General features: G+C 57.1%; 1 protein-coding gene across 3 annotated transcripts in view; it reads left to right on the top strand.

Annotated features, from left to right (window-relative positions):
• The window catches only part of IL6R (interleukin 6 receptor), a 40,793-nt gene extending 33,602 nt beyond the window's left edge, over nt 1–7,191 (top strand). For 2 of the 3 annotated variants that reach the window (XM_047705842.1, XM_047705840.1), the window contains exon 10: nt 1,499–4,076. In XM_047705842.1, the coding sequence (XP_047561798.1) occupies nt 1,499–1,775 (277 nt within the window). In that variant the 3' untranslated portion in view covers nt 1,776–4,076. Of the gene's footprint in view, nt 1–1,498 lie in introns of all 3 variants that reach the window. The other variant, XM_047705841.1, reaches the window with a different exon arrangement.
• The last annotated feature ends 8,699 nt before the right edge of the window (nt 7,192–15,890 follow it).

The following is a 15,890-nucleotide window of genomic DNA, read 5'->3' as shown; positions in this document are numbered from 1 at the left end:
TGGGAGCACAGCATTTGCGGTGCCTGTGAGAAGCCCGGGCGGACACGTTTGGGAGACGGCGGGGATCACTGCCCGCGTGTGGGCGGATGTGGATGAGGCTGTGATGGTCCCAGTGGCATTCGGAGGTTGAAAACTTGTGTGCCGCGGAGGGACCGGGAAGCTTGTTTGCTGAAGCGGAGGGGGCGGCGTCCGTCACACTTGGGAGACGCCCCTCAGGCTTGAGGCTGCTGTGTCATGTGACCTTGCCTGTCCTCCAAGAGCCACATACCGACGTGGTTGTGGGCCACGTGAGAAACACCACGGAAGTCTGTGAACAGGCAGGTCTGAGGGGCCTGGCCAGACCCCGTTGGAGATGTTCCATGTCCCAGAACAAGCAGAGCCGGAGGCCCCCTGCCCAGTGCTCTGTCCGGGCGCATCCTCCGGCGCCGGCGAACTGGCGCCATGCCACGTCGCTCCATGTTTCTTTGTCTCCGGTGGCTGGTCGTTTTGTCATTGTTCCCAGGCTTGCGGACACATCCACCGGCCCTACTCCTGTAGGGCAGGGCCTTGCGATGGCGCCCGAGCTGAAGACCCCGGGGGCGTCGGGCTGGGCGTGGAGGGTGGCTCTCGGTCAGGGCACAGCCTCGGGCTGTCCCTCTTGCCTCGCGTGCGGCTTTCTGAGGTTCTTGCGGGTGCCTGTGAGGGGAGGTTTTAGGGTGTCTGGGAGGAAGGGGTAGAGACATTTCCTCACTCGTGGGGCCCCCCAGAGACTCTGAACCAGCTTTGGTGCCAAGGTGGTCTGGGTTGGAAGGTGAGTAAGGTGACATCTCAGACTGGGTTCGGCCGTGTCTGCTCTACTGTCCCAGGGAAGAGGGGAGCCGCCCAGAGCGTGTGCGGGAGATAAGACCCCACGCGTGTGGAGGTTGGCCTGTGGGGGTGCTCGGAGCTCACCATCTCGTGCGGGCCAGAGACGGCCATGCCAGCGGGCTGCGTCCTTCTTCCTGCCTTCTGGGGGACCCGCCACAGACCCTCCAGAGTGCCTGACAGCGTGTCCGCCTGGTGGAAGAGGAGACGGGAGCTGGGAGGGTTGGGGAGCCGACTGCTGGGGCTGAGAAAGCTGACCCCAGCCCGAAGCTCTTTGTACAGGGCCTCCTGGGTCTGTCAGTCGGGGACACAAGATGACTAACGAAGAGGTGAGGTGACTTGCCCAAGGACGCAAGCTTGTTGCCAGCAGAGCCAGGACTAGACCCTGAGTCCCGAGAGTCCCTGCCCACTAGGCTGGTCCACTGTCGGCTGAGAGGTGGGCGCTGTCACGGAGTGCTGGAGCCCCGATGGCACAGCGCGGGGCTGGGGACCGACTGGCCCACTCCTCAGACACGGTGTGCTCAGCCGTGGGCGGTGCGGGACACGGGCTGGGGGCTCCATGGCCAGCGTCTAGGAGCGTGAACGGGCTGTGCCCCGTGTTGTCGCATCAGGGACTTGTCGCCGGTGAGTTTCTGTTTTCTCTCGTGTTCGGCAGATGTACTGGGGACCAGGCCAGTTATTTCAAGTATGAAAACTTCTCCCCTCCCCAAAACCCACATGTCAAGAAAGGTGCATTAACTTGGGGAAACTGGGTATTTGGAAGAGTTGCGGTGCCACTGGGATGGCCCCGTTACAACTGGCGGAAGGCGACAGGCCGGCTGACCACAACCCGCCCGCCCGTGAGGCCGTGTTTTTCTGTGCAACATGTTTATTTTGCATCTCAAAGCATAGCTTCTCCTAAATGTTTTCTCAGCATTATCAGTGACAATTAGAACACCTGCAGATGTGCCACTGAAAACAGGTGTGGCGCCTTTGGGAGCCCGGGTTAAGTCGTGGATGCTTAAATCCTTGTGACCCAACTGTGTGTCTTGGTCCAGTAGTTGAAGCCACTGCTGAAAACATAGGGCGCTCTGGTGGCCGGCCACGGGAGCGGCTGTGTCCGCGGGTGCTCCCCGAGTCACTTCCCATGAGGGCTCAGTCTCTCTGTGTCACTTGTGTAAAAGGCGACTGTTGTCGTGTGGTTTATAAAACTTTGTTGCATTTGCAGCCCTTTAAGTAAAACATCACGAGGCACAGATGGGTAAGGCTGACAGGAGACACCGGCTGAGGAGCTTGGGACCTGGCCGCGGGTCCTGGACCCCCAGACCCCCCCACCCCCGCCAGAACAGCACCCGTGCCAGACGACCCAGCCGGGCTCTCCCTAAGGCGCATTGAGCTCAGTGATTTTTAGAAAGCGTCTCGTTCACTCGGAGCATTTCAAGAGCAGAAAAGCTCCTCTTTCTCACTTACCATCCAGTCCCTTGCTTTGGAGAAAGACGTCAGACACCGTTAGAGACTTTAAAAGAAATTGTGATATGTGCTCATGTGCTACATAGTGACAACGGGAAAGAAGAAAAACTCACGTGTTATCCGAAAACAGCCACTGTTGATTTTTAAAAACGTGAGTGTGACCAAAGTCCAGCACACACCCAGGAAGCTCAGGTCCCGAGTGTGCATCTCCTGAGCGTGCTGGAGGTGTGCACAGCCTTGCCCGTGTGCCCGGAGGAGACGAGTTCATGTGGAGGCGAGCTTGCTGCACAGCTCTCCTGGGGTTCCCACGTCCCTGTGAGGACACGGCTTCCACACCCGAGTCCTGCCTTTCACCTTTAGCATCAGCTAGAACAGAAACACATTTCCACCGTAAAAGCTGGCTTACCTTGATGCAGGACGCCACGTGGGCATGCCCCGCCCCTCACTCGGGCGTGCTCTGGCCGCTCTGGGCGGGGTGGGGGGCTCGCTGTCACAGACAACACGGTGTGGAATGGCCTCGTGTGTCAGGCTTTGCTTTCCTCCTGGTGCGTCCCCGGAAGCCAAGCTCCTGGGTTGGAGGGTCTGAGTGCTCTGGAAGCTCGCGTGTCCCGAGGGAGGGCAGGCCCCCCACCCAGGCCTGGCGGCCGCAGAGCTCCCACTACAGGGGTGCCGGTGCCCGAGCGGGAAGCCGCAGCCACACTCCGCACATTGTTTATTCCATCCAGTCCCAGGCCGGATGCCAGGGGCCGACTTGGAGCCAACTATCAGTGGTTTATCGTCACTGGGACAGGAATAGCTTGTTGATATAAAAAGAAGCCCAAGGAAAACCCCCGAACCTTGTTTTTGACCTTGGTTTCCCTCCTCCCTCCAAGCCCTTCCCGGAGCGGCTGATGTGAGGTGGGACTGAGGGAGGTGTGTGGCCCTGCTCTGGGGTTGGTGGGGGACCGTGCAGAGCAGGGGACAAGGTCCGGGGGCCTCGGGAAGGGGCCCTGGTGCAACTCTGGAGGCGGCTGTGTCCAGCTCATGCTCGGCTCTGCCGGGGGCTGCTGCTGGGTTCCTGAGCGCTGGCCGTGGGCCTGGTGCAGAGCTGATGAGGGAAGCTGTGATGGCAGAGATGTCTATCTCCTTCCTGTTCGGCGTCCCCTTTCCTGCCCGATGAGTCACTTATGCCTGCGCTGTGCCCACGGCAGGGCCCGGGAGCACCCGCCTGAGGGGCAGGGCTGCTGAGGGAGCGGGGGCGGCCCTTGCCCACTGCTCGTTCCCTGCCCCCACCCGCCTTCACCTGCCCCAGAGGTGAGGGGCCCGTTCTCCCTCCACATGGGAAGAGTTCTCTCTGCTTCTGTAAGTAAATGCATTTGGGACCATGGATGTGTACCAAGCTCTGGAACGGGACCAGTTAAGTCACTAGTGCTGTAACGGACACTTGTGGTCACGTAGGCCGCGATTTCCCCATTTGTCAATGGGACCAGCGATGCCTGCTGTCCTCGGAGTGCCGCTGAGAGCCCCGGCTCTTCAGAGAGTCGCGTGCCTCTGCGAGGAAATGAGTGGTGTCCCTGTTCTGAGCCAAGAGCTGCTCTTTCTCACTTGGCTCGTCACGGGGGGGATCTAAGCACCCGTGTGGTTTGTCTTTGTCCCTGCGAAGGTTCAAGAAGATGTGGAGGCTGCGCGCGCTGAAGGACGGCAAGGCGAGCGGGTGCCCGCCACACTCGCTGGGACAGCTGGTCCCCGAGAGGCCCAAGCCCACCCCGGGGCTGGTGCCCCTCATCTCCCCGCCAGTGTCCCCCAGCAGCCCTGGGTCCGACAGCGCCTCGAGGCACAGCCGACCAGATGCCAGGGGCCCTCAGAGCCCTTACGACGTCAGCAACAGAGACTACTTCTTCCCCGGGTAGCGGCTGCGTGGCTCCCACCTGGCGGGGGACTGACGAAGCCAGGCCGGCTCGTCTCAGGTGCTGGGGCCCTGCGGAAGGTGCGTCACTTCCCCAAACCGGGTTGCTGCCTCTGCCACGTGTGCCTTTCCCCAGTGACAAGGGGCTGGAGTCCACTCGGAACCCCCAGAGAAGGCAGGTCACCGTTGTGCTGGACACTTGGGTGGACGAGCTGCAGGCCACCCGTGCAGCCAGCGTCAGGCGGGACAGATTTCCAGACTCCCCGGGCACCTGCTGGCCTGTCCTGCAGCTCCGGGCACCTGCTGGCCTGTCCTGCAGCTCCGCATTCCAGCCCCCGCTCTCAGAGCCGCCTGCCTTCTCCGTTCCGTCTTTCCAGGCGTGAGGCCCGCTTCCCTGCACAGGGGCTTGTGTAGCATCTCAGGGCCTGGTGGTTTGAAGCGGAATTAGTTCCTCAGTGGCATTTTGCTAAATGTGAAGGGCAAGCCTCGGCCCTCACTGAATCCAGGAGCTGGTGCTCGGGTTGAAGTCCCTCTTCGGCTCCCAGGACTCAGGAGGAGAGAAGCAGAGGAAGGAGGGGCTTGGAGACCGGCCTCCGTGTACTCCCCGGAGGTGGCCCTGCCCAGAGGTGGCATTGCCTGGGGGACCTGCCTCTGGAAGCCCCCTCCCCTGTCCTCCCCAACTCCCCCAGGAGGAGGACCGGCAGCCAGGGTTGGGGGGGGACAGCGGTCGCCACGGCTGCACTTTGATCTCTGCTCTGTTTTCAGCTGAGCCCGAGAAGCAAGGGAAGATAAGGTTTATGTGAAAAGACAAAAAGAACCCGGCAAGAATGTATTTCAACTTTTTTTTTTTTAAACTACTGTTTTATCTAGAGGGCGGGCAGAGCCAGTGTCAGCGTATGAATAACTTGGGGGAAAAGCACAATCACCTTGTTTAGCACAAAACTGAGTCAGGTGGGAAGGAGGAGAAAAGACCATTTTCCTTTTAGAGCAGGAAGTCCTGTTTCTACATTGTATTTGTGGGAACATAGTGTGTGTCTCCCTTGACTTAGGAGAAAGCAGCCACTGTCCCCCAGGCAGCCCGGAGGAGGGGGTGTCCAGACTCCCCCCCCCCCCCCATGGAGCCCTTCTGGGAGGGGCCCTTCCAAAGTCCCCTGCCTCAGGGTCGTGGTCTTACTGAGTTCCGTGATGTGATTCAGCTTCGCTAGGATGGGAGCACTGACGGACCGCAGCCGCCGGCCGCCCCGGCACCCTCTCCTTGAACTCGGGCTCCGGCACCTGGGGCTGCGCGGGGTCACCCAGCCGGGGCCCTCAGGCAGCACAGGGTGTCCCAGAACCCAGCTGGGAGTACAGCCGGCCTCGTGACCGCCGCGGAGTATGCCCAGACGGCTTTCCTAGCGGCCCGCCTCGTTAGAGCAGCAGCCCCAGCTCCAGACAGGTGGGGAGAAGGCGCAGGCGGCCACTTTCCTCCGGGTTTGCCCAGTGCTGGTGCTGCGGCCCAGCAGCCGCTCGAGCCCCTCGGGTTTGGGCCTCTAGTTGACCAGAGTCAGGCAGGCTGTTGTCTTTCTCGAACGTTTCTTTGAGAATGGCAAAAATGCTGTCAAAGGGAAATACGCAGGAGGAGAATGTGCCTGAGAGAGGTCTTTACCTCCCGGGGAGGCTGGGTTTCGCTGGGGCGCGGGCGGGCCGCGTGGAGAGGACGGAAGATGGGCCCGCAGATAGTGCCTGGCCGCCGGCCACTTTGATCTCCAGACTGTTACTGCTCTCCTTATGATTGTAATGAAGCTGCCTTTTTTTTTGTATTGGAGAGGGCCTTTCCCTCGAGTTCTATATAAGCTAGTGAGGATGAAGGAAGAGTGTTTTCTCTGGGCTGTGGGCTGGGCCCCGGGCGCAGGTGCATCCGCTAAACTTTGTGCCCTGAGTGGTCCTAGCCACGGCCACCGCCCCTGTGTCCTGCAGGGCACCTGCTGTCTGTTCTCCATCCGCAAGCCCCCATCCCCGACCTGGAGCACAGCCTGACGTGGGAGGACAGCTCCTCTTGCTGGGTGGGACGAGCTGAAAATATGCTGGTCCAAGGTCTCCATCTGTGTGGTCAGTAATTCTTGTAGCATTAATGAAAATCCTTTGAAATGTCAAGGGGTAGCATTGAGTGGACCGACGAAGCCTTTGGTGACCCCGAGAGCTCTCTGCTCTGACGAGGTCTTTCCCTTGAGGCCTGTTTGCCAGGCTCAGCTCACAGACCCTCCGCCCGTTTCTGCTGTCCCGGGAGCAGGTCACCGGGAGAAGGGAGGTGAGCAGAGCCGTGTGGGGCAGGCTGGGCCGGGTCACGGTCTGTGGGTTTCCTGCAGAACGGTGAGGGATGTCTTGCTGCCTCAGAGGTACTGAAGGTTGACCCACTTGGGGAGGAGTCTGTCCTCTGGTCTCACAGAGTTGGTGAGAAGCGTGTCTTCATTTGGAGAAGCAGGTGTGATGGCCCCTCAGAGGTCACACCGGCTTTCCCACATGGCAGGCGTCCGTGGGGGGCGTTGTTGGGATGCAGGCCAGCTGGTTGGGTGTCTGTGCCAGCGTCTTGCCTGCGTGTCCCCTGCATCCCTCCAGCATCGCGCCCTCAGTGTGGCCTGGCAGCAGAGCCGGGAGTTTCTAGGACAACCATACGGATGATGCCGGACACCGTCAGTTTCATGAGCCTGTGCTCCAGCGGAGGACTGCTGCGGGGAGCGGGCGAACAGCACGTAGCGAGGCTGGGCACGGGCGGAAGCCGTGTTGGATGGGGATCACACATCTGTCAAATGTAATACCTCAACTCTTTTTCTTTTCTTTTTTTTTTTTTGAGAAAAATAATAGTTTTAATTTTTGTTTTTATTTTTTTCCTAATTACCTGAAAGCAAATACCAAAGGTTGATATCTGTATATGGGGCAAAGGGTCAGTATAATGTTTTTCAATATTTTTCTTTTTATCAGCTATTTTCCATTCAAAGTGAAAATTGTAAATGTTTGAAATAAATAATTTCTAAAAATGTGCTTGAGATGGAATTATGCTTTGGGCCCTTGGGCCGTTTGGAGGGAAGACTTGCCCAATAAGGAGGCAGGATTGGAGGAACAGGCTTGAAACGAAGTGGACTGGGTGGGCCTCCTCCTGGGGATGGTTGAGTTACCTCTAGAAGGAGGTTCCAGAAACAATAGCAATTTCTCGAAAGACTTCAGTTATGAAAATGTTTCCCAAAATGAGTCCTGGGCTTTCTGGAAGGGTGTGGGTGCTCCTGCCGCGTTTAGCCTGGCAGCCCAGGGCCGGGCGTGTGGGGAAGGAAGAGGAGGGGCCTCTGCTCATCGGATGTTTATCGAACCGGGTGGGAGCGGCATCACAAAGGGACCCTGCCCTCTTGTTTGTCAGCCTCAGCCTGTCCCTTTTGAAAGGGTCTTTGGCAGGAAAACCTGGGGTCACAGCCCTCCCCTGTCTTCAGACTGGAGAGCCATCGTGCGGCTGCCGGGTGGATGAGAGCCAGGCCGGGAGCCCAGAGATAGCTCATGTTGGCCTAGAAACCATGGGGCTGCGCCCGCCCACCCACCGTCCCTGCGAGGCCGGTCCCCACGGTGCAGAAAGTGCCCCAGGAAACAGATGTCTCCCCTGGTGGCTGGGCCGTGTGAGCCGAGCAGGGCGCGGGCATGAGGACAGGAAACGGAAGGAGGAACGTGTCCTGCCCATCAGGCTGATGCGGTCGTGAGGCTCTCTCTGCCAGAACCCAGGAGCCACGGGTGAGCGTCGCGGGGGTCGCCGGACAGGACCCAGTCACTGGCCGGTGGCGGAGGGAAGTGCTCGAAGCAGGAGGAGACCAGGACTTTCCCCACGTCCAAGAGAAGGGCAGGCTACAGGCAGGAAGCCTACCTGAGCTGCTGCTGGAGGGGTCCTGGGGCTCAGGGTGGCCCCCGGCGCCGTGGGAGCCCTGAGGGGCTGCTCGCACGTAGTGAGGGCTGCCAACCTTGAGCCCTGTGCTGTCCTCAAATGCTGACCAGTCCCTCGTGTCTTGTGGACGTCCCTGCTTGTCACTCAGCGCAGATGAATCGACACCCTAGCCAGGTCTGAATCACACCAGTAGTCCTGGGTGATAATCCGAAATGTGGGTAAAATTAAGTAAAATCCTGGCACATTCACACCCCAGATGTGTGTAATACTCATGCGAGCGTGTTCCAGCACAACCTCCGATCGCTCCACACGGCAGCCTGTGTTCACGAGGGACGTGCTGTGCACTGGAAGCGCCCGGAGGACTTCGAGAAGAATTCCTCGGGAGGACAGCGGCGCCGTGTTCTGGTTTTCAAGTTGAAGTGCTGTTCAGGAGGGATTTTGAAATGTTGGATGTTATAAGCGTGATCCCCGGGAGTCTGTGCCCAGAGAAGAAGGGGGCAGTGGGGAGGCAGGCGGCACCCCACAGACCCCTGCTTGGCAGTGGGAGGGGGCACAGCGGGGACCGGCAGGGACTCCTGTTAGTAGGCCCAGTGTGGGTGCAGAAAGCTAAGTAATGCCCAGATGGCTCGGAGGAAGGTGGTGAGGGACCCCCGGATGACCACGGCCCTTTCTGGGGTGAGGTGGCTGCTGGGGGTGTCCCACGTGAGGGCGTGGCGTCCTTCGGTGGATCATCTCTGCAGATGGCGGAGCGGGTCTGGGGGTCAGGAGCAGCTCGGGCGCCGGCAGCAGACCTCTGGCCCCCGGCCGTGCTGTCTCCCTGCTGCACAGGCCGCGCTGAGGGTCGCTGTGCCAGGGTCTGGACCTCGAGGCCGGAGGTGAGATTCCGTGGCAACGTGTGGTGTCAATTGGGAAACAGAATCTGTGGCCAGCAAAGAGGGACACCACTGGCCCTGCTGGTCACCTGGAAGTCCCTGGCCCCTTTTCGGTAGAAAGGTGCTAAAGTCATCGGATAATGACAGCTGCCCTTGTGGGCCTCCACCCCGTGCTTCACAAACGGAGTTTGCTTTCTCAGCTGAATGGCGCTGCAGGGGAAGTGTTCTCGCCGCTCGCAGGTGAGGCGGCCGAGGTGAAGGCCGTGGGCCGGGACCGAGTGGAGAGCCCGACCGAGGCCATGAACCAGGTCTGCCCAAGACCAGTCAGTGCTCTGTCACGCTGTGGCTCAGCCTCCCCCCTCCCCGGCACTGGTGACCACCGGCATGGTCCTTTTTCCAGGCCTCGTGCGGGTGGGGTCCAGGCCCACTCACCCCAACTCCCCATGTGGTTGGTCACCCTGTCGTGCGAGCGGGGGCTGGAGGCCAAGCCTGTGGGAGTCGGGAGCCCACAAGGCACGTCCCTGCAGCAGGCAAACCCCAAGAGATGAGCTGTGGACGGCAGGGGTAGCTGCCAGGTCCTTACTGGTGGCGACCCTTAGTGGGAAGCCGAATCAAACCGCCACCTTCCCCATCTGTACCAGCTCTCGCTTCGAGCTCTGCGTGACGGTCTGGTTTTCTCCTGCTGCTTCCTTGGTGGACACTTGGGTGAACTCCCTTGAAATGCTCCCTGTGTGCTCATGGGGACCGGAGTAACCCACTCTCTCTGGAAGGTCGTGGTCACCATGCTGAAAGTGGCGCTTCTCTTTGGATGGTGAGACTTCTGAGGACAGTTTCCCGAACTGCAGTGCCGGCTGCTGGGGCACGGGAGGGACCAGAGCTTCCTCGGGCTGCTGGCCGTCTGCCAGAGTTCATGAGCAGAGGTCATGTTCCCTCTGGGAGCAGACGGCCAGTGTGTTGTGGGGGTTGGGGGACGGGTCTGGGGAGTGTGGCTGCATGGGCGCAGCTTGGCTGGGCTACTCGTGGGAGCTTGGGGGCTGCCTCGTGCACACACTGGGTTGAACAATTTTGTGATATTCAAAAGCAAGGAAATCACTGAAGACTAGATACCCAGCTCTGCAATGCACACGAAACACTTTTTCATGGGCATATATGTTTTTATAGTTAAAGAAAGCTTTTCGTTAAGCGCTTAAAGTCCCCTGCACAGCTCAGCCACACTGTGCTGTGAAGAGTGTTGGTTGAGAAGTAGAAGTAGGTGGGAACCAGAGGCTACACACAGCAGGACGGAGATAGCCGGTGCAAAGCAGCCAGAGTCTTAGGTGAGTCTCTCCAAAGTCTTGATGTTCTCCATTTAAAAAAATTCAAGGGGGTACCTGGGTGGCCTCTGCCTTTGGCTCAGGTCCTGATCTCAGGATCCTGGGATCGAGCCCCATATCGGGCTCTCTGCTCCGCAGGGAGCCTGCTTCCCCCCCGCTCCCCGCCTGCCTCTCTGCCTACTTGTGATTTCTCTCTCTGTCAAATAAATAAATAAAATCTTTAAAAAAAAGAAAATGCAAGGACGTTGGGGAGAATGGTTTACTTGCAAACATGCCATTTAAAACAATCCAAAATGAATATAAACACATCTCCTTCTTTTGTTTAAGATTTCATTTTTAATTTTTATTTTATTTTTTGGAAGATTTTTAATTTATTTGACAGAGAGAGACACAGTGAGAGAGGGAACACAAGCAGGGGGAGTGGGAGAGGGAGAAGCAGGCCTCCCGCTGAGCAGAGAGCCCAATGTGGGGCTCCATCCCAGGACCCCGGGATCATGACCCAAGCCGAAGGCAGGTGCTCAACCAATTGAGACCCCCAAGGGCCCAAGATTTTATTTTTTAGAGTAATCTCCACAGCCAATGTGGGGCTCGAACTCACAGCTCGGAGGTGGAGCTGCGTGTAGAGGGGGCCCCTGAGCAAGTCTGTTGGAACTGTCCTTAACGTAACTGCGATTCTCACTCGTGGACAACCGCTGGTTGACACCTTGATGATTTAAGCCTCCACGTGCACATACTAACGCATCTTCTGGCTTAATCCACACCAGTGGTCCTGTTTATGAACCCCAGTCGGAGTCATTTTGCTGAATCAGTAAAATGTCCTCGGGAGGCATCTGGGTCCACAGCAAGCGGAGGGCATGGCCGGCCCCCCAGGGGTTCCCGTTCTGGGGCTCCTTGTGGGTTTGGGAAGTGACGATCCACATGCTCCTGAGGGCGGCTCCTCCGCAGCTGACGGCGCGTGGGCTGTCAGGGCTTCCGTGCTGCCGCCTCCCCCACGCTGGGGAAGGGCGAGGCCCTCAGACCCAGCGTGGGCTTGCCCAGCCGTAGCCTCCAGGCCTCAAACCCAATTCCATGTCCCCGGCCCAGGTCCACCGGGCTCACGCGGGGAGAGAGAGCACGTTGGTCTCTGATGTCTGCGGCACTGGGCATTGTTTCTAGTTATTTTTTTCTCCCCGTGGTAGAAGACCGTAGCAAAATCTTCCATTGAACCCTTTTTCTTTTTTATAAAGATTTTATTTATTTGTGAGAGAGACCAGGAGCAGGTGGGTGGGGAGCGGCGGGCAGAGGGAGAGAGAGAAACAGGCCCCGCACCGAGCAGGGCGCCCGACGGGGGCATGGCATGTGGCTGGGACCACATGGGTCACAACCTGAGCTGAAAGCAGATGCTTCCCGGACCGAGCCACCGGGCGTCCCTCCACTGAAGCGTTTCTAAGTGTACGGGTCAGTGGTGTGAAGCACACTGACGTGACCGTGTACACAACCTCCAGAACATTTCATCTTGCAAAACCGAAACTCCGAGCCATTAAAGCACTCCCCATGTCCCTGCTCTCCCCAGGCCCAGTGCCCACCACTCCGTATCTGTGAATTTGACTGGGTTTCTCATAGAAGTGGAGTCTTACATACTGTCTTCTCAGGACTGGCTCACGTCACGCCACAGGACATCCTCAAGCTCCACCCTTGCTCTTGTGGGGTCAGATTTTCCTGGGAGGCAGATCCTCCATTCTGTGTGGCTGGCACTCCGGGTTTCTCCATCCGTCTGTCTGCCTGTCCTGGGCACTTGGTTGATTTCCACTTCTTGGCTACTGTGTTTTTTTTTCCCCAAATGTTATTTTTCTCTTGTTAATGCCAGGCGTCTCGTTTAATAGCCTTTGTCCCACTGGTTTGATTGTGTTCTTCAAACGTGGGGGATTCTGCCGGCCTCCTGTGTGGACAGGAATGTGCAGGAGGCTGCAGTCTGCACCCCAGCACGCACTCCGCGACGGACCCAGGACAGGTATTGGGTTCTTACGAGTGTCCTGAACAAGGCCGCCCCCAGCTCAGCAGGTGAGGGGTTAAAGGCAGACACTGTTGAAGCAGCACAGGTGATGCAGGGAGGTCTAGTCTTGTTGCTCACACCGTGACCTTCCACAGGTTTGGGATCTGACACGCGACAGTGCCGAACCCTGGGACCTTACACACACGGGCACCACCTGGACTCTGAGAAACGTAATTCTGATTGCTGGGGGGTGTGGGTGTCCAACATCTCTGTGACACAGAGATGGGCAAACTTGGCAGGCACTTGTACCACCTAGTGGCAATTTATGTGAGTATTTAATGGAAATTAAAAATTTGATCCTGAAAGACTCAGTACCATAGCCTTCTAGAACCTTCTAGAACCTCAGATGCATGTATTTGCGTGTTTCTAAATAGTAGCTTCCACTGGTGGTGCTCGGTTGTGGCAGAGTATCAAAATCACCTCGTAGAAGTTTAAAAAATGACAGATTTCAAGCTTCAGGACAGACTAAAGCATCAACTCCCACGGGTGGGACCGCGTTGGTATGAATAACAGAGGAACAAAAGCTGACCTTCAGAGCAGGGTGAGGCTGGCTCCCAGGGCAGCTCAAGAAGATGCCAAGGAAGCTTCCCAGGGCCACAGCCAACTGGGAGGAAGCCACGCAAGAAGGGCTGGTGACCTGAGAGAGGGACTGCCATCAGGTCTGCCAGGGGGTCTGCGGTGTCCTCTGCCCTCTGTCTGCCATGGCTGCAGGTGAGGGACAGCCCGCACCGTTGCTCCCTCCCAGGAAGCATTTGCAAAGGGAGGGGATGCCCCGAAGGAAGCAAAGCAAGCAAACACACCGGTTTTCTTGGAACAGTGCTCATTTAAAGTTACATCTCAGAGCCCGCCATCTCTGTGTGGCCATCTCTGTGGCCGCGGCGACACATCCAGAAATGTTACACAACCTCTCGGACATCATTTACCAAAGCACCAAAGCGCGCCGCAGGCAGGCACTGGCGCCCTGGGCCGTCTTCAGAGGTTTTCCGGAGTTGGAGGAGTGGGTTAGTTATGTGAACGGGTCAAAGCCCCTAACAAAATAACGGAATGGTTCAGGACGAAATGACCTCCAGGACGAGGATGCGATCCGCCACCCAGGGGCCCCGTGGCGCCCGCCGCACTGGCCCCGCCGCAAGGCGGCCTTCCCCGGGAAAGACGGCGGCCGCCGCGCATCCTCTCCCCGCCGCGCCCGCCGCCGCCCGCAGTTCGCGCTCCGGCCGCCAGGTGGCAGTGGTGCACCGCCGCTCCCTGCGGGGCCGGGCCTGGGGCCACCAAGTGCGGCCCGTGTCGCTGACAGGTTACGGGAACCAAAGATCAGACGCCGGCGTGGAGGGCGATCCCGGAGACCGGGCGCGGGTCACGGGGCGGGACAGAGCCGCCCTGCGTGGGGAAGCGTCACGGCCTCTCGCGCGGGGGCCAGACGGAGCCCACGCGCGACGCCTTGTTCCCCCGCAGGTCCATGGAAAAGTGAGGCGTTATCTGTGACTGAAAACGGACATTTGACCGCAGCAGAAATGCCAGCTTGTTTAAAGAAAGTCGCAAGTGCTCGGCTCTTCCGAATCGAGCGTTAACATTTACTAGCAATGGCCATTCAGAGAGGAAGAGCCGTCACCAACCCCAGGGGCACATTACGACTCTTGCCCTGCCTGTCCCAAACCCTGGTGCCCACCTCCCCATCCTGAGACAGACCCCAAAATGAGTAACGATTCAGGAGAGAATAAAGGCTCTTCTTATAAATGCCTGAGAAAGTAGTCTGGGTAACTTAAAAGGACACTCCTCTCCCCAAAAGACAGTAGGCATATCAGAATTTTCATTTAAAAAAAAAAAAGAACGATTTGAGAGAGAGTGAGAAAGAGACGAGTAGGGGGAGGGACAAGGGGAGAGAGAGAGGAACTCTGGCAGACTCGACGCTGAGCTCAGTCTCATGACCCTGAGATCAGCACCTGAGCTGGAATTAAGAGTCAGATGTAACCAACTGAGCCACTCAGGTGCACCTTATTTCCCTTTTTCTTTTCTTTTCTTTTTAAAAAAGATTTATGTATTTGACAGGAAGAGAGCACAAGTAGGGGGAACAGCAGAGGGAGAAGCCAGCTCCCTGCTGAGCAGGGAGCCCGATGCGGGACTCAGTCCCAGGACCTGGGTTCATGACCAGAGCTGAAAGTGGACACTCAACAACTGAGCCGCCCAGGAGCCCCGATATTTTCCTTTATTATACACCGCTCCACTATTTTATTCCTTGTTTAAATATACACTCCACTGGCTGGAGTCCATCCTGGTGGAAACCACTACAGCAGCAAAGTAGATGGAAATGTCCCATAGGCCTGAGAAGAAGCAACGAAATAAAGTCGTCTCCTGAGCTGGGCAGAGCATTTGTTAAGAAGGGGTGTGCTGGAGAAGGAGCCCGGGAAGGGGGTCTGGGGAGCCATGTTCCAGGCAAGGGTTTGCTAAAGGGCAGTATTCTCTTCAGCAGGAATCGGAGAAGATTCTGGGAGACAGAGGTAACGGAGAAGAACGGAGACTATGGGAAAACACGTGTACCAGGGCAAAATGACAGAAAGCCCAAGCATTCAGAGCTCAGAGAGGAAAGGCGTCACAGGGGTTTGGATAAGTGGCCCTGGAGGCCCCATGAGGAAGCATCAGGGACGAGGGACACCTGTTTTCAGAGCACAGGCACCTGCTGCTGGGGAGGCCTCTGCGGCCTCAGGGAGAAAACGGCAGCTCAGCTCCTTCTAGACCTTTCTTCTTCCTCCAACCCCCTCACGGTAAGAAGGGGCTGGACCACATTCAGACTCCACATTTCCACTTTCATCTCCACAAAGAACAGGACACAATGTCACGGGAAAACAGTGCAGAGAAAGCACACGACAGAAGCTTCATGAACATTTAACACATCAGGTCTGCCTTCAAGCCGCTGTCTCATTATACGTTCATCACGGCTGCTGGGTGTCCGCCGAAAACCATCAAGAGTGCACAGAGAAAGGCTGTAGAACTTTTTGGCATCAAGATTAGGATAACTGCTATACTTTGTGGGATAGGTTTAAGTAAAAAATCAGGTTTCACTTCTAGAATGCTGAACTAAAAATAAGTTTAATAAATGAATTATTTGTATATGGAAGATAATAAATATTTGTTGAATGGAATTGGAACTACAGGTGCTAAAAATGCTTTTAAAAAAAATCTTATAAGATGTCACACATGAACCAATGCACATTTAAAAAATTCTATCAGTATTTAAAAAAACAGACAGTCTATTAATAAAATCATTGAGATTCAGTAAGAAAAGGTTCCCCTCCCATTTTTTAAATCAAAGATCACATGACCATCTGGCTACAACCTTAACAGAGAAGCAAGTGTCTACTAATGTGTAAATTTTAACAGCAGAATGGTGACTAAGAGCTGGAAGGACAGGCTTTCCTAAAATTGAACCAAATCAACCTTTTGTGTGTCTGTAACAGAGGCGACAACAGTGAATTCTTCAGGGATGTTGTGGTCCAGGCCTGGGGGCCACCAGCTAGGCCAGACCACGGACGCCGCTGCTCGGGGGACTGTTGGCTGCTTCACTGGGCGGGGGCCCCTCCCAGAACGCCATTCTCATGGGTTC

The sequence above is a fragment of the Lutra lutra genome, chromosome 15, assembly GCF_902655055.1.
Source record: "Lutra lutra chromosome 15, mLutLut1.2, whole genome shotgun sequence".
NCBI lineage: Eukaryota > Metazoa > Chordata > Mammalia > Carnivora > Mustelidae > Lutra > Lutra lutra.
The sequence above is the reverse complement of the archived record's forward strand: the minus strand, read 5'-3'. Positions and strand labels throughout refer to the sequence as shown.